This window comes from Mustela lutreola, chromosome 14 (assembly GCF_030435805.1).
Source record: "Mustela lutreola isolate mMusLut2 chromosome 14, mMusLut2.pri, whole genome shotgun sequence".
NCBI classification, from domain to species: domain Eukaryota; kingdom Metazoa; phylum Chordata; class Mammalia; order Carnivora; family Mustelidae; genus Mustela; species Mustela lutreola.
This window is the reverse complement of record NC_081303.1, coordinates 49,924,007-49,948,929: the sequence shown is the minus strand read 5'-3', so window position 1 is coordinate 49,948,929 and position 24,923 is coordinate 49,924,007. Positions and strand designations below refer to the sequence as shown.

Genomic DNA, 24,923 nt, shown 5'->3' with positions numbered 1-24,923 from the left:
GCCGTGCAGGTGCTGGCTCGCTCCTGGGCCACAGAGCCTGCAGCTGGCCGTCAAGGGGCGGGGCTCTGTTTTACAGTTTCCCGGACCAGGAGGTACGTCGGATGGCCGTCCAGTGGATCGGCTCACTGTCGGATGCCGAGCTCCTCGACTACTTGCCTCAGCTCGTGCAGGTGGGCGGACCGGCCTTCCCTCAGGTTCTGATGGCCCCTCTCCTGGCCCCAAGCCCGTGTGCGTCCTCCTTGGGGAACCCAGGGGCCCTGGCGGGATAGTGGCAGGTGTAGATGGCGGGCAGGCCATTCAGCCTCCTGATCCCTTTCCCCTAAACAGGCCCTGAAGTACGAGTGTTACCTGGACAGCCCCTTGGTGCGCTTCCTCCTGAAACGAGCCGTCTCAGACTTGAGAGTGACGCACTACTTCTTCTGGTGAGCCGCGTGTGGAGAGGCGGGAGGCACACGAGCATCCTGGGGTGGGTTTCCCAGGGAGCTGGAGCGGTGTCTGACTGCTCCCCACCATTGCGCACATCCTCGCGGGTGATCCCAAGTGTCGGGACCCCCTCCCACCTCCCACCCTTTCCCTTGCAGGCTCCTGAAGGACGGCCTCAAAGATTCTCAGTTCAGCATCCGCTACCAGTACCTGCTGGCAGCCTTGCTGTGCTGCTGTGGCAAGGGGCTGAGAGAGGAGTTTAACCGCCAGTGCTGGCTCGTCAGTACCCTGGCCAAGCTGGCGCAGCAGGTTCGAGAAGCTGCCCCTTCTGCACGCCAGGTGAGGAGGGTGAGGCCGTCTACCCATTTTGGGCCTGGGCTTTTTTTTTTTTTTTTTTTTTTAAGATTTTATTTATTCATTTGACAGAGAGAGACAGCGAGAGCAGGAACACAAGCAGGGGGAGCGGGAGAGGGAGAAGCAGACTTCCTGCCAAGCGGGGAGCCCAATGCAGGCCACCACCCCAGGACCTCGAGATCATGACCCGAGCTGAAGGCAGGGGTCCTGGGATAGAGCCGAAGCCTTAACAACTGAGCCACCCAGGCGCCCAGTCCCGGGACTGTTGTAACCAGCTGTTAATACCTTCCACATTCTCACCGGCAGGATGGCACTTGGCCATCTCTGATTTAAGGACTGGAAGGAGGGGACTCTGTCTCTAACCTACGGGCCACAGAGTGACAGTCTGCAAGCTGGATACAGCCCATGGATGTGTTTTGGTTGGCCTGCACAGTGTTACAGTTTTTATTTAACTGTTCCCTTTAAAGGCTAAGTGTATTTGTATGAGTTGTTTCGCTGCAGAAGAGCAGCCAGCCAGAGAGGGCAAGTGTGGGCTGAAATTCACTCCTACTTTGTTCACTGTGCTGGGAGCTGTAGTTCGGGCTGCTGTTACCCAGAGTGGGGACCTTTATCTGTTCATGCTGCCAGGCTGTATTAGGCCCACAGTGTTCCTGTTTATTAACATTTAAACATTGCAAGAATTTCAGGGTGCCTGGGGGGCTCAGTCAGTGAGGTGTCTGCCTTCGGCTCAGGTTATGGTCCTGGGATCGAGTCCCGTTTTGGGCTCCCTGCTCTGAGAGCCTGCTTCTCCCTCTGCTTCTCTCCCATACACCCTCACTGCTCATACCCTCTGTCTCAAATAAATAAATACAATCTTAAAAAAAAAATTGGGAGAGAGTGCCTGGGTGGCTCAGACCTTTACGTGTCTGCCCTCAGCCCAGGTCATGATCCCAGGGCCCTGGGATTGAGTCCCGCATCGGGTTCCCTGCTCAGTGAGGAGCCTGCTTCTTCCTCTCCCTCTGCCTGTACTCACTCTCATTCTGTCAAGAAAAATTTTGGGAGAATTTGAAGTTTAGGCTGTTGGCTTTTCTTGGCAATGGCCTGAGCAGCACTGCCCCCCTGAGATGCCCCTGCTCTCCCAGTTTACTGGGGTGTCCCCTGCCTCACCTCTGTAAGCTGTCCAGGCTTGCTGCCCAATGCACTGTCCCGGGCACGACACCCCAGGCCGGGGTACTTTTCCTTCCTCTTGGTCTCCTGGGGGTTGCCCACACTTCTCCAGAGATGGTGGTTTTCATCCCAGCCACTCCTGGGCACCCAGCTCTGGGGGAGGCCTAGTTCTCAGTAGAGCTTAGAGGCACCCTCCTCACCCCTACTCTTCCTCTCCCCTCCCTCTCAGGGGATCCTCCGCACCGGCCTGGAGGAGGTGAGGCAGTTCTTTGCCCTGATTGGCTCCTGTCGCCTGCCACTCAGCCCCAGTCTGCTGGTTAAGGGCATCGTGCCCAGGGTGAGTGATTGGTGCGTTTGGGGTTCTCGGAGCAGGGAAGGCTCGGTGGAGGCGAGGTACTCTCACCCTGATTATTGAGAGGAGGAAGAGAGACCTATTCGGGTCTCTTTGCAGACCTAGTGTGTACTGACTTTTGCATGACAGCTGCACAAGGTAGAGGAATGGGGTCGGGGGCTGGCTAAGTGTCGTCCCTGATAAGGCAGGACCCAGGCTGGTGATAATGACCGCAGTTGTCCTCTGTCCCTGCCGAGCACTGCCTCTGTGCTGTGGTCTTCTGAGTCCTTTATGCCAGTGATCGCATTTTAGCGCTCACAACTCTTATAAACTTGGTCCTGTTGGGAGTCCCATTTTCCAGAGGAGTAGACTGAGGTGTAGATGGGAGTCACGTCCTACTAGGTTGTATGCGGAATGCACCGAAGGCATGAGAGAATGCTTGCTGGGGCCGAGGCTGTAACACACTGGCGTGAGGGAAGGAAGCAGTGCGGGGTCCCGAGGAATCTGGCAGAAACTGCGAGCAGGAGGACCAGCGGCAGCAGCAGCTTGACCCACGGTGCGGAGGCCCTTTTCCTTCCTGACCCTCATCACTACCCTACCCTCTCCCCCGTGGCAGGACTGTTCCTACTTCAACTCCAATGCGGTCCCCCTGAAGCTGTCCTTCCAAAATGTGGACCCACTGGGCGAGAACATCCGTGTCATCTTCAAGGTGAGGACACTTTGCAAGCCTGGTGGGATGATGAAGGTGGTAGAGGGGAGGAGGGGAGGGGAGGAGGGGTTGAAGTGTGGTAGGAGCGGCCCCAGGGCAGGTCTCTTGCTATTAGCCCCTGCTCCCGTTTTCATGTGTGAAGGATTATCAGAGCCTGATTCTGATAATCAGAATTCCACCATAAGAGCCTGATTCTGCATGGCCCCAGCGGGCTAGGAAGAGCAAGGCAGCTGGCAGCAGCGTATACAGAGGGCTTTCTAAAAGGCGTGGCTATCCCAATGATGGATGGATACAGTGGCGATCTGCTCGTGCCTGAGGGTATTCAAGCAGAGGCTTCATGGCTGCCCAGCAGCAATGTTGAAGAGGAAATTAAGAGAACAGGTGCAGATTGGACGAGGTGATCCCTACGGTCTGTCCGTCCTAACAGTTGTACCCAGACAGTCGTGATCCTGAGAAGTAAACCATAGTCTGAGACCATGTCATCTAGCGGGGGACGGGAGACACATGTATGCTACCATGTAATGTGTGTACTGGCTGTGTGTCAGTTCCGGATCCAAGGTGTAAACACTCATGTTTGAAAAAGTCTTGACTATCGGGAATCTCAGTTCAGTTCAGATGGCGATGTGGGGGTTGAAGAAAGAGCCGGGACGCCGCAGGGGCGGACATGATGGCTGGTCCACCTCTGATCATTTGACCCGGTGTGCGCCGAGAGGGGAGGTGGGAAAACTGGGCAGTAGTCCCCTGTCGTCATGTCTCTCTGGGCATCTGGGAGCCAGGGGAGGCGATGAACTCGAGCTCTGGTCACTTTCTTCATCCAGTGCGGGGACGACCTTCGCCAGGACATGCTGACCCTGCAGATGATTCGCATCATGAGCAAGATCTGGGTCCAGGAGGGGCTGGACATGCGCATGGTCATCTTCCGCTGCTTCTCCACGGGCCGGGGCAGAGGTCAGCTGGGAGTGGGGGTGCTGCGCGCAGGCAGCTGGCGTGGAGGGCTCCCCTTGCCTTATTACTGCCCTCCTCCCCTTCCCCATCTGTGCTTCTCCAGAAAAACAAAACTGGCAAGGTTGTTGCCGTAGAAGCTGTGGGAGGGCATTAATAAAAGGGAAGACAGAGCAGAGAGAGGGGACCTGGAATAAAGTAGAATAGACTTGGTGACGTAACCACCAGACGTGCCGAGTAGACTTCGGGTCCTGATTCAAACCAACCAGGGGCACATGGGTGGCTCAGTGGTTAAAGCCTCTGCCTTCGGCTCAGGTCATGATCCCAGGGTCCTGGGATTGAGCCCCACGTTGGGCTCTCTGCTCTGCAGGGAGCCTGCTTCCTCCTCTCTCTCTGCCTGCCTCTCTGCCTACTTGTGATCTCTGTCAAATACATAAATAAAATCTTTAAAAAACAAACAAACAAAAAACCCCAACCAGCTGTGAAAAGGTATTATTTTGAGACCAGAGGGGGAAATGTAAGTATAGACTGGGTTAAAGAATGATCGATAATTTTGGGGATGTGCTAATGGCCTTGGTGGTTATGTCCTTGTTAGTTGTACTTGAAATATTTATGAGTGAAATGACGTGTCTGGGATTTCTAAGGGGGCGCCTGGCGGGCTTAGTCGGTAGAGCTTGTGACCCAGGGTTGTGAGTTCAAGCCCCACACTGGGCTCAAAGTTTACTTAAAAAAAAAAAAAAAAGAAAAAAGAAAAAAACGTACTCCAGTAAGAAAGGAAAAAACAGGGTTGGCTGAGTGAAATAGGTAAAAGAAGATCTGTAAAAACAATTTTTGAAACGGGGTGATATACCGACGTCGTAAAAGAGATTAAAAACAAAAACAAGTAAATGAGAAAATTCAGGAGAAAGGAACACGAAGATGAAGCCTGGAGTAGACCAATACAGACGTCGTAAAAGAGATTAAAAACAAAACAAGTCAATGAAAGGGGTGATGGTTAGCTGTGAATTCATGATCCCATTCTCTTTATTCATATATGTGTGTGTGTGTGTGTACATACGTATAAAATGTTCATACAGGGCTGCTGGGTGGCTCAGTTGAGCGTCCGCCGTTGGCTCCGGTCATGATCCCAGGGTCCTGGGATCCAACCCCGAGTCAGGCTCCCTGCTCAGCAGGAAGCCTGCTCCTCCTTCTCCCTCTCCTTGCCTCTCCTGCTGCTTGTGCTCATTTCTCTCTGTCAAATAAATCAATAAAATCTTTTAAAAAATGTTCATACATATATATGAATAATTATTCATAAACTGTTCATATATATATATATATAGACACACACATACACATATATGTGTCTGAAAATTCCAACAGTAAAAGTTAGAAACAAAAGAGGAACGGCAGCAATGAACTAGGGAGACCAAAGGGCCCCGCAGTGTCCCAGCGTGGAATATGAGGCTTGGGAATGGTATTCCTCCACCTGCTGTCCTTTGCCCCTGATTATCAGACTTTGTCCGAATATCCTCGGGCTTCATTTATAGGGAAGCATCCCGCAAGGCTCCCGTAGTTGCCCCCCACCCAGTCCCCTTGCCTCTGCTTGGGACGCCCCACCAATGCCCCCTCTCTCAGGGATGGTGGAGATGATCCCCAATGCCGAGACGCTGCGGAAAATCCAGGTGGAGCACGGGGTGACCGGCTCCTTCAAGGACCGACCCCTGGCAGACTGGCTGCAGAAGCACAACCCCGGGGAGGACGAGTACGAGAAGGTAGGATTGGGGGTTAGGGGGCGCAGCTGGGGGCGGGGTGCGGCTGACTCGGGCACATGGCTATGAGAACACAAGGCCTGCACGGGCACAGAGGAGGCAGCTCAGCTGTGTTGGGAGGAAAGAAACCTGCCTGGCTGACAGGTGCCTCTGCATAGCTAGGGTTTGGGTCAAATGACCATGGTAAGTGGACTGAGAAAATCTGCTGGTGTCCAGCTGGGAAACCTCCATTGGGTTCCCCTGGCAGATGGAGTTTTGGGAGCAGGAGGGGTGGGGGCAGCATTTGAGAAACTGCCTGGATCTCTCCTAATCATGGTTTCTGTTCAGTTTCTCTTGGGCCCTCGGAGGGTATCAGTGGCACTTTTCACCATGTGAATTAAGATTCACTCGGGTGTACGGAGCTGGTTTGGGGCAAGGCTATAAGTAATCAGGAGCCAGGATGAAGGCTGGATAGGAGACAGAGGTCATAGAAAGGGAGGCTGGCCTGTTCCTTAGGTGGAACGTTCCTAGGTGGAAGGGCCTTGGTGGCCTTCTATGGTCCATGGCTGGTCCACAGTTTCATGGTGAGGGAACCAGTCATAATCTCCAACTTATAAGAGGTAGACTGTAAGTCAGGATGCCCATTTATATCATCGAACTTCCAAGGGACCTCGACACTAATATATATTGATGAGTGCATTTTATCCCAGAGGGGAAACCGATATGGACAGCCGAATCATAATCAGAATGTTTGTTCAGTGAACATCTAATTAGGTGATCCTAGATGGCCTTAAACGTTTGCGATCACCAGGATTTAATTCCTGGCCTGCTGTGCTCTCTTTGTATTCTGCGGCTCCTCAGCTCTTAACACTTTAAGTACCACCCGTTTGCTGATGTCTTCCAAAGCCATTCCCTCCTCTCTCCCTCGAGCTTTGTGCTCTAAGCCACCTGCTTGGGGAGGTCCCTCCTTGAACTTCACCCATACCTCAAACTCAGTAGAGACAAACCTGAGCTTTCTGTTTCCCCTTTTCTTGAAGCCCGCTTTTTGTGTGTTTCCTGCCAGTAAATGGTGTGAGCCTCTGTGTCGTCCCCCAAGACAGAGCCATGAGTCTCCTTGACAGTTCCTTCTGGCTCGCCTCTGCTGTACCAAGCCCTGTTGATTCTTCTCTCTCAGCATCTCTCACATCTGTCCACTTCTTTCCATTCCTTTCAGCTATCTGCTGTCCTTGAACCACTGGAATGCTTCTCCTTCTGTTGCCATCCTCTGCTTGAAGTCAGAGGTGGCTTTTTCAATAAAGTATAAAACCGCTCCTGTCACTCCTTTGCTCTAGGTTCCTCGAAGGCTCCCTGTGTCCTAAAAGATAGGTCCAGCATCCACAGCATGGCACAACATAGCGTTGTAATCCTGCCCGGCCCACCCCTGCAGTCCCGTCCACAGCACCTCCCCTCTTAATGATAACTTACTCCCCAGCCTAGGAGAGTCCTATTTCCCTGATACCTTTAAGGTGGTAGTGTTCCTTCTGCCCGGAAAGCCAGGTGTTCCCCTCCCCATCCCTCAAAACCCACCCTCTCTACATTGCCAATCTCGAGGCTCTCTACCCTTGGACAGGAGGCATATGGATTCTTTCCAACTGGCCCTCTACCCCACTACAGTGTGTTCTTTAGGTCTGACATGGCCACCACACAGAGGCACTGTGCTTGCTGCTGGACTTATGTCATAATAAGCATGGCAGAAGGATGCATGACAAGAACGCATAGAGATTTTGGTTTGTGTCTTTGTGTTTAATGTCAGCCTTCCAAAGGCAGCCTGTCAGCTCGTCTCGGCTTTCTGATAGGGTAGCGCTGGTGGTTTCTTCAGCTGACTTCCAGTAGGAAAGAACTAGAACCGTCTGTCTCCTGGCCACTTCCTGAGCAGAGAGAGTTGCCCACATCCCTCAAGTAAAAACCCCTCAAATCAGGAGAGCTCCCTTGGTCTGGCGAGACTTGCGGCAGCAGACACTCCACCTAACTTAGGTCATGATTTACCCACAGTCACGGAGCTCCTGTGAGTCAAGATAGCATGCGTTCCCTGTAGGGCCACCTGGCTGGGTCAGTTGGTAGAGCATGTGTGCAACTCTTGATCCTCGGGGTTGTGGGTTCGAGCCCCACATTGGGTGTAGAGATTACTTCAGAATAAAATCTTAGAAAAAAAAATAAAAGAAAATGGTTACATTCCAGCTGGAAAGAATGTCTGTGGCAGGAAGATAAGTTGGTGGAGATGAAGGTCACGACTGGGAAGTGACAGGTTGTACTCCTGACTGAGTGGCTTGTTTCCATTCGTCTATTTCCCTGTCCTGGAAATCGTCCTTTCCTTCCAGAAGGTGCATTCTGTGATCTCTTTGCAGACTTTCTGTTCTTAGAGTCCTGTGGACTCGCCAGCTGATTTAATTAGACAAGGGACTGGGTGGGGGATTCCGTGCGGCTAGTTTTGACACAGGCCTTGGGGATGCCCAAGAAGCTGCTGGGAGCTAAGACCCCTGGACCCCGGGGAGAGAAAAGAGTGAGCGCTGGCTGAATGAGGGTGGCAAGTGGGGCTGTCTATGTGGGCTCAGAGGGGGAGGAGTCTGCAGGAGCTGGGAGGGCCTGGGACTCCCCGCCCTGAAGGATGGGGAGGAATATGCAGAGAGAGACAAGGAGGGCACGCATTCTCTATCTGGGAAGCTTTCTGTCATTCTCAAGTCTGTACATTTCCTTGTTGGCAATGCCATTCTCCCCCTCTGCTGATGAGTCGTGAATTCCTAGAAATTCTATAAACCTCGCAAAGAGGATTCAGAGGGTGAAAGGTAGCCATTTGCTAATTTCATTTTATGTATTTCTTAGATAAGGGGACAGATGTTGGCCAGATGAAATTAGGTGGCCCTAACCCCTTAGCCCCTCCCCACCTCCTGCTTTGTACTTAAAAATATCCCTCACACAGTTTACCAACTAGAGATGTCGGATTCTCAAGTGTAAACCCGCCCCCACCCCACCCCACAGGAGTGTGAAACTTCCTCAGCTCTTCTTCAGGGGTGAAGTGACTTTAATTAGATTAGCACTTAGCCGCTACCAAGAACCCTGGGGATGGGAGATGTCTATGGGGCGGGGAGAAGCCTGGAGAATTCTGAGCCGGGTCAGGAAGCTGCCTCGGGGCCGTGCTTGAGTTGAGAGGTCACAAGCGTTTGGGAACAGTCACAAGCGTTTGGGAACGTGGTAAACATCCATCTTCCTGTCCATTAGGGTCGAGTCAGTCGGGGCTGCTCAAGTCGGGGCTCCCAGGCGAGTTCACTGTCTTTGCAGCCGGTTTCCCTAGAAGAAGGAGAAGAATGGCAGATAGAGTGGTGGAGAGAGACACACCAGCCTTCTGCCTCCTCACAGCCCATAAGACAGGAGAGAGGGGTCTGTGCGTGGGGGCGGGCGGTGCACACCCATCCCCGATGAAGGCTGACCTGGCTGGTGGGAGGTGCTGCAGGGCTCGTGGCCCCTGGAGTCCCTCCAAGCCCGCCTTCTGTCCTCTCCTCCCATCCGCCTGCTGTCCCCTGCACCCCCCAAGGCCGTGGAGAACTTCATCTACTCATGCGCAGGCTGCTGCGTGGCCACGTACGTCTTGGGCATCTGCGACCGGCACAATGACAATATCATGCTGAAGACCACGGGCCACATGTTCCACATAGACTTCGGCCGCTTCCTGGGCCACGCGCAGATGTTCGGCAACATCAAGCGGTAAGGGGTCTGCGGCAGCCAAGCCAGGCTGCATGTGGAGGCCGGGGAGGTCCGTGGAAGTGGTTCTGAGCGGAACACGGGCCTGTCACAGAAAGGGGCTGCCCTCGAGCCCCTGGGCTGCACGGCTTCGGAGGAGAGAAGCCTGAGAAAGAGGTCAAGTCTCCCTGGAGGGCCTTCCAGAAGACGGTGGGGACCAGCTCTTCTTCCTCCCCGCTGAGGCCCAAGCAAGGGAAAATGAGCCCTGAGCACAGCCAAAGGGAATACGGTTAGCTCTCCAGGAAAGAAATTACTGATAATGCACAGACAAGGAATCCGTGAAGGACGTCTTTGCGGGTCTTTTGAGATTAAGGTAGAAAAAGCGAAAGGGAAGAGTTAGGGAGTACCATCTCTCCAGGTTCCCACAGGGGATGAGGGGAACCATTCCCTGATGCAGCCCACAAGGTGGGGGCTTCCTCCTCCAGGCTGACCTTCTACCTGTATGTTCCCCTTGGCCCAGGGACCGTGCCCCCTTTGTCTTCACCTCGGATATGGCGTATGTCATCAACGGGGGTGACAAGCCTTCCAGCCGCTTCCATGATTTTGTTGACCTTTGCTGCCAAGCCTACAACCTCATTCGCAAGCACACCCACCTCTTCCTCAACCTCCTGGGCCTGGTGAGGAGCTCCGTCCCTTTCTGAACCCCTCCTTCTTACCATCTGACACCACCTTTAAGACTCCCCTGTCTTGCTTCAAAGGATTACTAGAAATCTACTTCTCTGAGGTCTAGATAAAGGCAGGGCCCAGACTACTGGGAACAGTGGTGTCTGCGATGCCTGACGTCCTGCCCCAGCACCCCATTCCTGTGGCCTTCCAGCCACAGCCCACAGCATCCCTCTGCCACCCCCTAGAGGGTTAGAGAGCCTAGTTGTAAAAAAATCTTGCCTTATGGGGGGAAGGAGCAAGCGTTTCTGGTTTTACAGATGCCCGCTTTCCATCTTTGCTTTCCTTCTAGATGTTGTCTTGTGGGATCCCCGAGCTCTCGGACCTGGAGGACCTCAAGTACGTGTATGATGCTCTGAGACCTCAGGACACAGAAGCCAACGCTACCACTTACTTCACCAGGTAATACCCCATGCTCCAGGCCGGCCTCCCCTCCCCCCAGACTCACTCATTTCCAGGCTGCCTGATGGGCAGGAGTAGGGCTAGGGAAATGGGAAAGGCATAGCTCAGGTGGCCACCAACTAGAGTTGACTACGTGTGTTTGTTGTCCTAACTTTGTCTCTGACTTTCTAGGGAAATCCCTTGACTTCTCTGACTCTGTTTCCGGTCCACATATGGTGCTCCCCTTGGTGTACAGAGCTCTTGTTAAGTCTTCCTTATTCTCTCCAGTCTCAGTCAGAGACTTTGTTTATGGGACGAACATGGATTTTTCTTAGTCCTCAGCTCTCTGGGTCAGAACCCTTGCACTTACCCAAACATGGAACTCCGTGGTTCCATTTTCCCACACTTGGCAATGTTTTGAGGCACACAGTATGAAAGCAAGGAAGTGTCTCTATACTCAACGTCTACAGTTCCGTCCATGTAGGCGATGCCTCCGTTTATCGTGCACTCTTTTTGACACTTGGCGAACTAGATTTTCTGTGTTGATCTCACATAGAACCTCTCCCTTTGATCTGAAATCTCTAGAGCGAACAGTGCTTGCTAACTTTCCATGTTGCTGGAGGTCTGCTGTATGTAGACATTTTCATGCTGAGCCTGTGGTAGAATCTCTAACTCCTACGTTGGTTTAACTGTCTTCGGCTCAGTTGGGCAGCGAGGGGAGATAAAACCCCAGGATTCACATGAATAATGTGAATCACATAATCGCGTGCCGGCCATGCACTCTGTAAGGCTGTCACGCAGGAAATAGGATTCTGTCTGAGCTGGGTGTCAGGCGCCGGTGTTAGGGGGTACTTACTGAGATTGCCGTGTCCAGGCAGCGGGGACCTGGGTCCATGCTTACACCCTTTTCTTCCCATCCTCCTGCGCCAACAGGTTGATTGAATGCAGCCTGGGTAGTGTAGCCACAAAGCTCAATTTTTTCATCCATAACCTGGCTCAGATGAAGTTCACGGGCTCAGATGACCGGCTGACCCTTTCCTTCGCCCCCCGAACACACACGCTCAAGAGCTCTGGCCGCATCAGTGATGTTTTTCTCTGCCGCCATGAGAAGATTTTCCACCCCAACAAGGGCTACGTAAGTGCTTTTTCCGGTCTGACCCTGTCTTGCTCCCCACCTCCTCCAGCGTATGGGGGTTCTGTCTCTTCACATCCGGGCAGTGACCGCTGCAGTTGGGAGCGGTTGCAGACCAAGCTTCTCCCCTGTCCCAGTGGGCTGCTGGACTCAGGGAGCTGAATTGCATGGCAGTTGCCTCTGGGTCAAGGGTCCTACGAAACTATGCGGGCCATCTTTGCTTTCGGATTCCTGCAAGTGTACTGTCTATCATCTTCTGCTTTGGAGATGTGTTTTCCCTTTTCCTTCAGGAATGTGGGCTTCCCTAACACACACACACACACACTCCCATTCCCTCTTCTGTTCCCTTACCCACTCCCTTCATTGGGTGCACAGTATTTGGCACATATTCTCTAAGACTTGGACCTTTGCAGGTTTATGTGGTAAAGGTGATGCGAGAGAACGCCCACGAGGCCACTTACATCCAACGGACATTTGAGGAGTTCCAGGAATTGCACAATAAGCTGCGGCTGCTCTTCCCTTCTTCCCAGCTTCCCAGGTAGCTGCCCCTTTCCCCTCCGCAGAGGGGATCCTAGGGAGGGAGAAGGGTCCCAGATGGCCGGACCCAAGATGGGCTTGGTTTTCTTGGCCTGGTAATGAGCGTGGTAACACTGCGCCCCCTGCTGGCTGAGGTCTCCTGACCCGCTCAGTCCAGCCTTGAAACACGAGCTTGGGTCCACCTGCCTGGAGAGAAAACAGGGGCTAAAGGCAGAGAACTAACTATGGATCTTGAGATGTTTCAAAGTTTCTTGTCTTTTAGAGAGTAAAAGATAAATAGATAAAATTTGGCACATATATGTGACGGAATATTACTAAGTCTTAAAAAGAAGGAACTTTTGACACCTGCTACAACAGGGGTGAACCTCGAGGACATTATGCTCCGTGAAATACGCCAGTTACAAAGAGACAAATACGTGTAATATTCCCCTTATATGAGTCTCTAGAGTAGGCAGAGCCCTAGAGACCAAAAGCAGAATGGTGGTCACCAGGGCTTGGAGGGAGGCAGGGGAGGGAGGACTAGGGAGCTGTTTAATGGGTGCAGAGTTTTAGTTGTACGAGCTGAAGGAGTTCTGGAGATGGATGGGTGACAGTCGCACAGCCATGTGTGTTTCTAATGCCACTGAACGTAAGGGTTGCAATGGTAAATTTTATGTCTGTGTATGCCCACACGCATTTTTTTAAAAGGAATTTTCAGATGAATTTTTTACCCTGATGGGGAAAACTGCAGGCTCCTCCAGAGCCCCAAGGCACCCCTGCGGGAGCCCTAGGACTCTGGCCCCCAGCTTGTTTTTCTCGTCTGGGGTTCCTGGAACTGCCCCGGGGAGCCGAGGGAGGAATGGGGCCGGCTGCTGAGAAATGTGGGTCAGCTCGCTGACAGTGCAAATGAAATGTGACAAAAGCCTGCCGCCTCTCCGTCTTCTTTTCCTTTCTTGCCTCTCCTGCGTTCCCACGGCCCACCTGCCTCGCCAGCTTCCCTAGTCGCTTCGTGATTGGCCGCTCGCGGGGAGAGGCGGTGGCCGAGCGGCGGAGGGAGGAGTTAAACCGCTACATCAGGCACTTGACCCATGAAGCCCCCGAGGTGGCCGAGGTGGGTGGGCTCTCCTCTGTTCTGGGCTGTTGGAGGTGCTGGGGCGGGGTGGGATGGGGTGGGGTGGGGTGCCCCCTGGCGGTCAAGGACGGGACTTGGCTCTTAGGATGTGTCTCACTCTGCGGAGGAGAAGGGGTCTAAGAGAGGAAAGGCAGGAGAAAGGGGGGAAGGAAAGAAGCGGAACGGAGGGTCATGGCTCCCGCCTTTAGGGCCGTTCCCTTAAACGCAGTGAAAGCAGGCCGCTGGGCCCACGGAGAGACATTTATGAGACAGACAGGTATCAGAAGCGATCCTAGCCTGCTAGGAGTGATCAGAATCTTGGGCAGGAAGGGCTTTTTTTTTTTTTTTTTCTTTTTCTTTTTTCTTTTTCTTCTTGAAGAAAAGGAGGTTTTTTGAGCACGTTGAGTGTGTGTATTTGCCCCCCAATTTTTTTTAAGCAAATGGTATTACAGTTTGTTATTATAATGGGCGTAAGTGCTCGCTTTGGCAGCACATCTACTAATATTATAATGGGCGTAAAAACAAAGTCATCAGGAGTTCCAACCCCTGACAGACCATCTCATCCTCTTTTCATGTTTCCTTCCTGTCTGTCTGTATGCACATGTTTCATACTGGTCATGGCTTCTGGATCACTCTATAAAGTATTTTCCACTTAGCATTTATAGTAAGCATAACTTTAAATACCTGTACCAAATGAATACTTTGACTGGCAATACCCAAATCTCCTTAACCATTTGCTTCTTTTTTTTTTAAGATTTTATTTATTTATTTGACAGAGAGAGATCACAAGCAGGCAGAGAGGCAGGCAGAGAGAGAGAGAGAGGGAAGCAGGCTCCCTGCTGAGCAGAGAGCCCGATGCGGGACTCGAGCCCAGGACCCTGAGATCATGACCTGAGCCGAAGGCAGAGGCTTAACCTACGGAGCCACCCAGGCGCCCCAACCATTTGCTTCTTGAGAGGTAGTTAGAGTATGTCCATTTTTCCCCCCACTGTTAATGCTAGGTAGGTATTTTCACACATTTAGTTTTTGTTTTCTCTAACACAGTTAGGAAACAGTCCCAAGAATGGTCATAGTCTCTGCTGGCTCAGATATTTCTCTGCTTAAAAGTTGTATGTGTGTCCATGGGGAAGGGCACAGCAGAGAAGAACAGACTGCTTTCCACCCAATGTAACCTAGGTTTTTTTGTTTGTTTTTTTCCCCCTTTTTAAAAAACTTTTTATTAGGAGAGCTTTCAAACAGAAAAGCAGAGAAACAGTACAATGTGTGCCTAAATGGCCATCATCAAAACAATTAACATTTTGCCATATTTGCTTATTTTTGCATGAAGTGTTTTAAATTCAGTCAGAGACATCATGACATTCTATCCATAAGTAGTCACTATGCAACTCTGAAAAATAAAGATGTATTCATATAGAATTACAGTAGATACAGCATATCACCCTGTATGTAGTCCGTATTCAGAGTTTCCCTGCCATCCCTAAAATTGTTTTTGCAGTTGGTTGGTTTGAGCCATGATCCAAACAAGAAGGGCATACTACCTTTGGTTGTTCCATTTCATAGGCCTCTTGTAATCTGGAACTGTCCCCTCCCCCCTTTTTTTTTTAATGGGGCCATTGTCTTATTGAAGAATGACTCGGTCTCCGATTTCATTTCAGTGTGATTTGGTATACACCTTCTTTCACCCCCTGCCCCGAGATGAGAAGGCTGCGGGCACCAGCCCAGCTCCCAAGTCCTCAGGTACGCTGCCTTCTCCTGCCAACCTCTCTGAGCTATTCCCAGGGGTAGTTTCTCCTGCCCCCACCCCTTCCCAGTTCTCTTCCCTTGACTTATCTATTTGCTTACTGGCTAGAAGATCTGGCTTCCCACTGAGGCTGTGGGGCCCATAGCTCCTCACGCAGGTGTCCCGGGGTCATGAAATTCAGCTGATTACACGCACACATTGCATAAACTATCTCAACCCAGTTCTAAGTCATGTTCACAGATATCACTTGGCAGTTCCCCCATGGGTATCAGGAACCCACTGTGAAGATATGGGGGTGGTGGGTGGAGAGAAGAAAACAGAAACATCTGCCTGGCACCAGATGGGGACAAACTGGCCTCATGACTTTTCTTGCATTTCTTTGTCCCTATAGACAGCTCATGGGCCCGGCCTGTCGGGAAGGTGGGCGGGGAGGTGAAGCTGTCCATCTCCTACAAAAACAATAAACTCTTCATTATGGTGATGCATATTCGGGGCTTGGTAAGTAGATGCACAGTCTTCGTTTGGTTCTCAATCTTTCTTGTGGTACTTTTCCAGCTTTGGTACATAGCCTAATTACGCTGAGCCTTTTTTCTTTTTTCTTTTTTTAAGAATTTTATTTATGGGGTGCCTGGGTGGCTCAGTGGGTTAAGCCTCTGCCTACGGCTCAGGTCATGATCTCGGGAACTTGGGATCGAGCCCTGCATTGGGCTCTCTGCACAGCAGGGAGCCTGCTCCTCTCTCTCTCTCTCTCTCTCTCTCTCTCTCTGCCTGCCTCTCTGCCTACTTGTGATCTCTGTCTGTTGAATAAATAAATAAAAATCCTAAAAAGAAAAGAAAATATTTTATTTATTGGGGCACCTGGGTGGCTCGGTGGGTTAAAGCCTCTGCCTTCCGCTCAGGTCTTGATCTCAGAGTCCTGGGATCAAGCCCGGCATCAGGCTCTCTGCTCAGCAGGGAGCCTGCTTCCTCCTCTCTCTCTCTGCCTGCCTCTCTGCCTATTTCGATCTCTGTCTGTCAAATAAATAAATAAAATATTCAAAAAAAAAAAAGAAGAATGTTATTTATTTGAGAGAGTGAGAACACAAGCAGTTGAGGGTGTGGGAGAGGGGGAAAGGAGAAACAGCCCGACATGGGGCTCGATTCCCGGACCCCAGGATCATGATCTGAGCCAATGGCAGACATTTAACCGACAGAGCCACCCAGGTGCCCCTACTCTGAGCCTTACTGAAATGAAGATAATGTTGGTATAGTTAGGGGGGGTTAAATGGAAGAGTGCATACAGATTGTGGTAAATGCTCCGGCAAGCAGTGCAACCGAGGACAGATATTGGGCTGGAGCAAAGTCGTGGCACTTTTATAAAGAGGGGTCAAGGAAGCCCTCCTTGATGAGGAGGTATTCAAGCACAGAAGGAAGGAGGTGAGGATTGTTTCTGGCAGAGGAAGCAGTTAAGTCCGAAAGCCCTGAGTCAGGAGCCTGCCTGGGGTGTGTTGGGAAGTGCTCCGGGCTGTTGTGGCTGGAGACTGTGGAACAGAGCTGGGAAGAGCGGCTGATGGGGTTGGAGAGAGCCCTGCGGACCAGAGCCCGGGTCCCGCAGTCGGGACTGTGGCTCTTACCCTGAGTGAGACAGGAACCCTGGGAAGGTTTTTGAGCAGAGGCAGGACAAGATCTAGTTTAAGTTTTAAGAGGATCAGGCCAGCTGAAGCCCTAATTGGCTGGCCTCCAGCAAGCAGCTTCATCTCTGGCTCCTCCTCCACCTCTTGGAGTTTACCTGGATCCAGTGACAAAGTAGACAAAGACATTGGGCCAGGCAGGAAGATATATAGGGATGTGATGGCTCAGCCAAAACAGACCAAGGGACGGCATGCCTGGAGCATTTGAGTGAAAAGTACAGACTGGGTATTACAGGCAATCAGGTTGATGTTTTGGTAGGATGCCTCCTGTGGCCATGGGAGAGATTTCTCTCAGAGTGGAGTGAGCTGGGTAGCCCATTCCTGTGCCTCACAAGAAGCCAGGCTTTGGGGAGAAGAGTCTGGATCTGGGGGTGATCACAGGAATGGCAATAAAGACACAGACCTAGGAATCGTCTTCTCTCTTTTTTTTTTTTTAATTTTTAAATTTTTCATTCCCTTTGTAGCAACTGCTGCAGGACGGGAATGACCCGGACCCCTATGTGAAGATTTACCTCCTCCCTGACCCTCAGAAAACCACGAAGAAGAAAACCAAAGTGGCCCGGAAAACCTGCAACCCCACCTACAATGAGATGGTGGGTGGGGAACGAGCTGGGCTAGGGCGGGGCTTAGCCGACTACACCTGTTTGTGGAAATCAAGTCCATTTCATTTCATTTGTTTGTGGCCCCACCCGTCCATTTCAGTGTCCTCTGTGGCTGCTGTTCACAGTTACAACCGCATGATTGCATCCTGGTGACAGAGACCAGATTGTAGGGCCTCAAAAGCCTAAAATGTTTCCTATCAGGCCCTTTCCGTAAACAAGTTTGCTGGCCCTGAGGATCGGGATTCCACAGCCGGAGCGTGGCCTCCGCCCTCTCCCACGGGGTGGCGGGGAGGAGTCCCTGGCCGATAAGCAGTGACCCCGATAAGCAGTGGCCCCTTACCTGCCTGACCTCCGTAAAGTTTTTTAAAGCTTTGCTCAGGTTCCGAATATCTTCTCTGTCCTGATTGTGGTCAGACAGCTCCGTGGTCTCAGCCTCAGCCAGATCAAACCCCCACAGCCCTAAGCATCTCCCTCTTCTGTTCCCTTTCTTCCCCATCTGGGCACTTGCAGCTGGTGTACGATGGGATCCCCAAGGGAGACCTGCAGCAGCGGGAGCTACAGCTGAGTGTGCTGAGCGAGCAAGGATTCTGGGAGAACGTTCTCCTCGGGGAGGTGCACATCCGTCTGCGAGAGCTGGACCTGGCCCAGGAGAAGACTGGCTGGTTTGCACTGGGGTCTCGAAGTCACGAGACCTTGTGAGCCCAGCAGAGCCCTCCCTCCTCCCCTCTCCCCTCCCAGGACCCTAGGCTGCTGGGGGAGCTAAGGGAGAGGACTCTTCCCCCGGCTTCAGGTGTCCTTTCCTTGCCAAGGGGCAGCGCCCTTGGCGGGCCTCCTCTCTGTCCAGGCGGATCGGGCCTCCGTGACAGAAGGGAGGGAGAGTAAGATGCTCTCTGCTGTCCCCTTCTCCGCCGAGTGAACTTGGGTTGGTCATGATGAGCAGCCCCTTGGAGGCTGTGAGGTGGAGCAAAGTTTTTAAGTTTACCTTGTGTCAAGGGAGCAATGCCTGGTTTGGGGTGAGTGGGGGGGGTGGTGTATGAAGTAGCATTTGGGGGGAGGGGGGATGGATTATCTTTATTTTATTTTTAAAAAATGAAATAGTAATGTTGTCCTGACTGGACAGGAAGCCTCGTGAGAAGGGACTTCACATATGCCTCGGAAGGCAAGAGTGGCAGACTATTTGGACTTTCTGTATGATTAAGGTTCTTATTGGACTTTTTCTTAGGTTCCTGTTTCGTTCACTTGTCTGTTTTTTTTTTTGCTTTTCTGTCTGTTAGGACTTACTTGGGGAGGGGCCCAGTGGGTCCTCGGTTAGAGCCCTCCCTCTCAGAGGGCAGGTCGGGGAGGGGCAGGGAGGGCGGGCGGGTGTGCTGGCCTGAGGCCTGCGAGGGGCCTTTCTGATTTTGCCTCCAAAGGAGAGCGCTGTGATACCTACGTGTGGAAGGAAGGGCCTTCCGAATGGGCCTTTGCAGAGGGCCTGTATTCAGGGACCTGGGCTCTCTCGGGGAGTTTTTCCTCTCATCTTCCCCTACTTTGCTGGGATTTACCCTGGATACTGTCTTCTATCCCTTCCATTCTCACAGTCCCCCCGGGGACCGTCCTGTCCCTGTGCATATGCTGGGTGGGGGGGCTCCTCCATAAGCCTCTCTCCCTTCTTTTTTCTCCAGCGGGATAGAGTGCTGCCTCTGCTCTCAGATTTGCTTCCACCCAAGGGCGTCCTGGCCCTGGGCAGGGGCCTCTCAGGGCAGATGTGGGCCAGGGCGGAGCCGGTGGAGGGGGTGGAATCCATCACCAGCCACACCTCTGTTTTTTGAGTGCTGCTTTCCCCAAACTCCATTTCTGTCATATATATTTTCTTTTGTTTCTGAATAAGAATTTCCCTCATTCTGTGGGGCCATAAACCTATTTAGTCTGGAGCCCAAGGGATGCCTAAGTAGAGGAGAGGAGCCTGGGGTGGGGGATTCCAGTGATGTTCTTTGGTTGCGAGGAGCCTGGAGTGAGGGTGCGGTTGATCCCCTGGAGCTGGTCTGGGAGGGAGAGACAAGGCTGTTAGACTCCTCATCCTCTCCCAGATGGATCCGAGTCACTCCTGCTCTTTACTGCAGACATTGTACTCCTTGGAAAAAGAGGGAGAGACTTCGAATTTGATAGGAACTTTTTAAACCAGACTTGGCTGCATGTACCCCCACGATGGGGGCATGGAGGTAATCGGGCGTACCCTCACCCGTCCGTCCCCAGCTTCCTTGTCAGCTCCAAGGATCAGAAATTCCCCCGTTGCTGACTCATTCCATAGCTGGAGAAAGAAGCTCCATTCACAGAAGCCACAGGGTAGCAAGGAAATCTAAACTTTTCTTTTTAGGTTCAAACTGTCAAGGATCAGGTTGCCACTGTTGGGAAGGGGGTGGGGGAAGTCGGGACAGGAGTGGAACTTCTCCAGATGAACGGACCATAGTTGCGTTACTGGCTCTTTGCCCGTAGCTCATTTTATTTTGACCTTCTGTGCCCCTGACTTACAGAGATCTGTGTACTGTACCCACTTCCCAGATGTCCTTGTATCTGCTACTTTCTCTGGAATTGTATTTTCTAATAAATATTTGAGAAAAACAAAACTAGCGTTTTTGAGATCGGTCCATGTTTTTGATGAAAACAGCCGGTATACAAGATGAGATACGAATGGCTGGTGGTCTGATAAATGGTGCCGCTCAGATGCACTGGTCCCCATTTCACATTCGTCAGCCAGATCTACCCTCAAAGCAGCACCGTCAGGTGAATGGTATCCCCATTTCACTGATGAAGAAACAGAGGCTCAGAGAGATTCAGGGATGTGCCCAAGGACACAGCCATTCAGCCTTGGGTCTGGAATTTGAACATAGGAATGACCCCAAACCTGGGGCAATTTTATAGGTAATCTTTATTACGGCCCCTTACACTGGCGTACTATTTGTTAGTTTTCAGAGTGTTCTGTATTATAAGTGATGTCATTTTTCATTACAGCTGCTGTGGAAAGTCAGTATGGTTCATTCATGCATTCTGTCAACAAACATTTACTGTGTTTACCAGTGCTTCATGGTGGCAGGCCCCTATTCACAAAGTATACAGCTCCCGGAATTGTGCACTGGGCCCTGGACAACATACCAGGTTGAGGGTCCCAAAGATAAATCAGGACAATCTCTGCGTTTAAGAAGTCTACTGCCAGAGCGCCTGGGTGGCTCAGTGGGTTAAGCCTCTACCTTCGGCTCAGGTCATGATCTCAGGGTCCTGGGATCGAGCCCCGCATCTGGTTCTCTGCTCAGTGGGAAGCCTGCTTCCCTCTCTCTGCCTGCCTCTCTTCCTTCTTGTGATCTCTCTCTCTGTCAAATAAATAAATAAAATCTTTAAGAAAAGAAGTCGACTGCCTAGTGATATTTAGCCAACCATGTTTTATAAAAGAGGAAGCTGAACCTCTGAGATGGGTTATGACTATGAAGTCACAAGAGCAGAACCGTGGCCCGGAACGGAACTCGTCAAGTGGAAGGAGACCATGTGACCCTTGTTAAGCATTTCACCCAGTTGTCAAAACTCTCCAGTGGGGTATCCTGTTTCACCCTGGGAAGTTCTGTGGGGGCTTCCAAGGGACTTCCAGGAGTAAACAGTAGTTAAGAAGTTACCTATTTTGCCGGGTTTCTAAGTGGTTTTGAGATGTCACTGCGGTTCTGGACAAGTCCCAAGGGGCCTTTTTAAAAGTTAGAACTTGAATCTGGCAAGTCTTAGTTGAGGAAATTTCTTGGCCAAATGGGGCAGAAATCTGAACCCCCCCCCAGGGGGTGGGGATGGGAGGTGGGAGTAGAGGCAGAAGGGTTGCCCAGGGAAAAGAAACAAAAGAAGCCCGGGAGGCTGGGTCTTCTGAGTGCAAAGAGAGGTGCCAAGAATGAAATAACCTGACTGGCTGGGATTTGGGAGCAAAGATTAGATTGGACTTGAAAGGTCAAAAATGAGGCAGCATTCTTTTTTTTTTCTTTCTTTCTTTTTTTTTTCAAAAAATATTTATTTATTGGAGAGAGAGAGAAAGGGAGAGAGCATGAGAAGGGTAAGGGTCAGAGGGAGAAGCAGACTCCCTGCTGAGCAGGGAGCCTAACGCGGGACTCGATCCCTGGACGTGAGGCAGCATTCTTAAGTCGGGAGGTGATTCTGGTGGCTGGACTGTGTCTGAGGGGTCTGTTCAGCCCACCACACTGAGGGCCTTCTCTGGCTTAGGCCAGGTGACCAGGCAGTGTCGCCATGAAAATGACAAAGATGAGGATCCTGTCCTCAAGGAACTCACTGTCCAGCTAGGGAGGTAGACCCGGGAACAAAGAATTACAGCATGGTGTCTCAGGACGAGGTGGGGGGAAGGGGAGGCCCCCCGGGCAGGCTGAAGGGGCTTCACAAGGAGGCACTGAGCTGAGCTTTGAAGTCAGTCAGAAGTCCAGATTTTCTTAGTGTGATGGGACTACCCTAGGAAGGTTCTGAGGAACAGACTGAAGTGCTCCAATTTACGTTTCAAAAGGTCATTCTAATTGCCGTCAAAAGACCACACTTTAAAAATGGCGCCCTGGGGTGCCTGGGTGGCTCAGTGGGTTAAGTGGTTAAGCGGTTAAGCCTCTAACTCTTGGTCTCAGCTCAGGTTAGGGTTGTGGAATCGAGCCTCAGACGTTGACTCAATTGGGAGTCACTTCTCCCTCTCTCTTCCCCTTTCCCCCTCACTCCCACCCCTGCGCACGCACTCTCAAAAAAATTTTAAAAAAATTTTTTTTAAGATTTTATTTACTTATTTGACAGAGAGAGATCACAAGTGGGCAGAGAGGCAGGCAGAGATCGAGGAGGAAGCAGGCTCCCTGCTGAGCAGAGATCCTGATGTGGGCCTTGATCCCAGGACCCTGAGACGACCTGAGCCAAAGGCAGAGGCTTTAACCCACTGAGCCACCCAGGTGCCCCCACAAAATAAAATCTTTATTAAAAAAAATAATAATAAAAGGTCATTCTGGCTGTTTGAAGCAAGAATGGAAGCAGCGGAGAAGTCTCTTCCAGAAGTCTAGGAGGGAAATACCATGGTGGGGGTGAGGGTGGATGGTGAGCAGTAGAGAATTCTGGAGAGAATTAGTGGATTCCAAGGTGGAACCAATGGATTCGATGTGGAGTTGAGGGCAAGAGGAACTGAGGGTGACTCCTAAGTTTAGGACCTTGGCAATAGGTGAGGAGGATGGTAGCAGCCATTGAGGAGCCTGGAGAAGAGGCTTGGCGGAGCTGAATGGAGAGTTTTGTTTCGGGAACCTGGCTGGCGCAGTCCATAGAGTCTGTGACTCTCAATCTCGGGGTCGTGAGTTTAAGCCCCATGGAGCCTACCTAATAAGTAAATAAAATTATTATTATTATTATTTTTAAATATTTTATTTATTTATTTGACAGAGAGAAATCACAAGTAGGCAGAGAGGCAGGCAGAGAGAGAGAGAGAGGAAAGCAGGCTCTCTGCTCAGCAGAGAGCCCCATGCGGGACTCGATCCCAGGACCCTGGGATCATGACCTGAGCCGAAGGCAGCAGCTTAACCCACTGAGCCACCCAGGCACCCCAAATAAAATTATTTTTTAAAAGAGTTTTGTTTTGATCATGGCCAGTTTGAAATGTGTCGACATCCATGTGGAGAAGCCGGAGAATGGAATCTGAAGCTCCCAGGAGAGGTCAACCTGGAGTTCAGACATGGACGTCATGTGCAGGAGGTCAAGATCACCTAGATTAGGCTGGAAAAAAAGACACAGTGGGACTGAGCTCAGATATAGGTTAATGTTCAGAGGAGGAAGAGGAGCAGGGAAAGCAAGAGAGCACCATCATGGGAGCTTAAAGAAAAGTCCTGTCCATATCCTAGGGCTGCTGTAGCAAAACACCATAGACAGGGGGCCGGCGGTGGGGGGCGGCAGGGGCGGATGCATGAACAACATAATTTGCTCCTAGGTCTAGAGGCTAGAAGGCCACGATCAAGGAGTTGACAGAGTTGGTGCCTTTTGAGGGTTGAGAGGGAGAATCTGTTCCATGCTTCTTCTCCCTTCTGGTAGTTTGCTGGAAATGGTTCACATTTCTTGACTTGCCAGGTGCATTACCCCAATCTCTGCCTTCATGTTACATGGTGTCCTCCTTGTGTGTTCATGTGTCATCATTCATGTGTGTCTGTGTCCATATAAGGACACGATCATCCTGGGTTGGACCCATCCTAATGACTTCATCTTAACTTTGGAAGACCCTGTTTCCAAATAAGGCCACGTTCGCAAGTACTGAGGGATTAGGACTAAAACATCTTTTAGGAGGACACAGTTTGACCCACCACAGTCAAAGGATTGGACTTGGTAAACTCTTGGGGATCTTGATAAGGGCTGTTGTTGTTGTTGTCGTTTTCTTCAATAGGCCCATGCCCATGGTGGTGTTTGAACTCATGACCCTGAGATCAAGAGTCTGATGCCCTATCCACTGCGCCAGCCAGGTGCCCGGATAAGGTTGTTTTGAATGACTAGTGGGGACAAAGTTCACACTGAAGGCCACTGAAGAGAGAAGAGGTGCTGAGAAAGTTAGAGACCATAACCATAGGTGACTGTTGGAGAAACTTTGCAGTAGTGGTACAGAAAGTTGAAGGGGCATGAACCTGGGAGAGTATTTAAATTTTCTTAAGTTTTAATTATTTAAAGAATTATTTATTTTATTTTATTTTTAAAATATTTTATTTAGGGGCGCCTGGGTGGCTCAGTGGGTTAAAGCCTCTGCCTTTGGCTCAGGTCATGATCCCAGGGTCCTGGGATTGAGCCTCCCATCGGGCTTTCTGCTTAGCAGGGAGCCTGCTTCCCTCCTCTTTCTCTGCCTGCCTCTCTGCCTGCTTGTCATCTCTGTCTGTCAAATAAATAAATAAAATCTTTAAAAAATATATTTTATTTATTTATTTGAGAGGGAAAGAGAGAGAGCATGAGAGGAGAGAGGTCAGTGGGAGAAGCAGACTCCTTGCAGAGCACGGAGCCTGATGCAGGACTCGGTCCTGGGACTCCATGATCATGACCTGAGCCAAAGGCAGTCGCTTAAACAACTGAGCCACCCAGGGGCCCAAGAATTATTTATTTAAGAGAGAGAGAGAGAGAGCATGGGGTGAGGGGCAAAGGGAGAGGGAGAGAGAGAGAGTCTCAAGCAGACTCCCCACTAAGCATGGAACCCGATACCAGGCTTGATCTAAAGACCCTGAGATCACCACCTGAGCCAAAATCAAGAGTCGGACACTTAACTGACTGTGCCATCCAGGTATCCCAAGATTTTTTTAATTTTTAAGACAGGTGATATTAACTCTGCATGTGAGTGCTCTAGAAGCCTGAGAGAGAAAATTATACATTACAGGAAAGGGGCTAAGGGAGGCCAGAAGTCCTTTGGTAGACATGAAGGGGTAGGATCCAGGAGGCTGCTCTTCTTGTCATGGGACTGAAGGCAGAGTAGTGGGTCCAAAGGTAGGTAGATTGGTGGGCTTAGTGGTGGAAAGATGAGGTTGTTTATGTTCAATTGTATCTGGTTTTCCAATGAAGCGTGAGGTGTGATCTGAAGCTGAGAATGTGTGTTCATGGGAATGCTGGCAGTTGGAAGAACGAGCGTTGTGAAGCTGTCTTGGAGTGTAGGAGAAACAAAGCTACGTCAACCGCTGCAGGAGTGGCTGGCACTGATGA

The 24,923-nt window shown here is 51.1% G+C and overlaps 1 protein-coding gene across 3 annotated transcripts in view; it reads left to right on the top strand.

Annotated features, from left to right (window-relative positions):
• PIK3C2B (phosphatidylinositol-4-phosphate 3-kinase catalytic subunit type 2 beta) overlaps positions 1 to 20,608 on the top strand; it is a 65,677-nt gene extending 45,069 nt beyond the window's left edge. For all 3 annotated transcript variants that reach the window (XM_059144965.1, XM_059144966.1, XM_059144967.1), the window contains 17 exons: positions 77 to 170; positions 328 to 422; positions 582 to 762; positions 2,153 to 2,260; positions 2,871 to 2,963; positions 3,782 to 3,911; positions 5,523 to 5,659; positions 9,204 to 9,373; positions 9,870 to 10,026; positions 10,365 to 10,474; positions 11,387 to 11,588; positions 11,999 to 12,123; positions 13,095 to 13,212; positions 14,868 to 14,949; positions 15,345 to 15,451; positions 17,088 to 17,216; positions 17,736 to 20,608. In XM_059144965.1, the coding sequence (XP_059000948.1) occupies positions 77 to 170; positions 328 to 422; positions 582 to 762; positions 2,153 to 2,260; positions 2,871 to 2,963; positions 3,782 to 3,911; positions 5,523 to 5,659; positions 9,204 to 9,373; positions 9,870 to 10,026; positions 10,365 to 10,474; positions 11,387 to 11,588; positions 11,999 to 12,123; positions 13,095 to 13,212; positions 14,868 to 14,949; positions 15,345 to 15,451; positions 17,088 to 17,216; positions 17,736 to 17,924 (2,227 nt within the window). In that variant the 3' untranslated portion in view covers positions 17,925 to 20,608. The remainder of the gene's footprint in view (positions 1 to 76; positions 171 to 327; positions 423 to 581; positions 763 to 2,152; positions 2,261 to 2,870; positions 2,964 to 3,781; positions 3,912 to 5,522; positions 5,660 to 9,203; positions 9,374 to 9,869; positions 10,027 to 10,364; positions 10,475 to 11,386; positions 11,589 to 11,998; positions 12,124 to 13,094; positions 13,213 to 14,867; positions 14,950 to 15,344; positions 15,452 to 17,087; positions 17,217 to 17,735) is intronic.
• Positions 20,609 to 24,923: the final 4,315 nt, after the last annotated feature.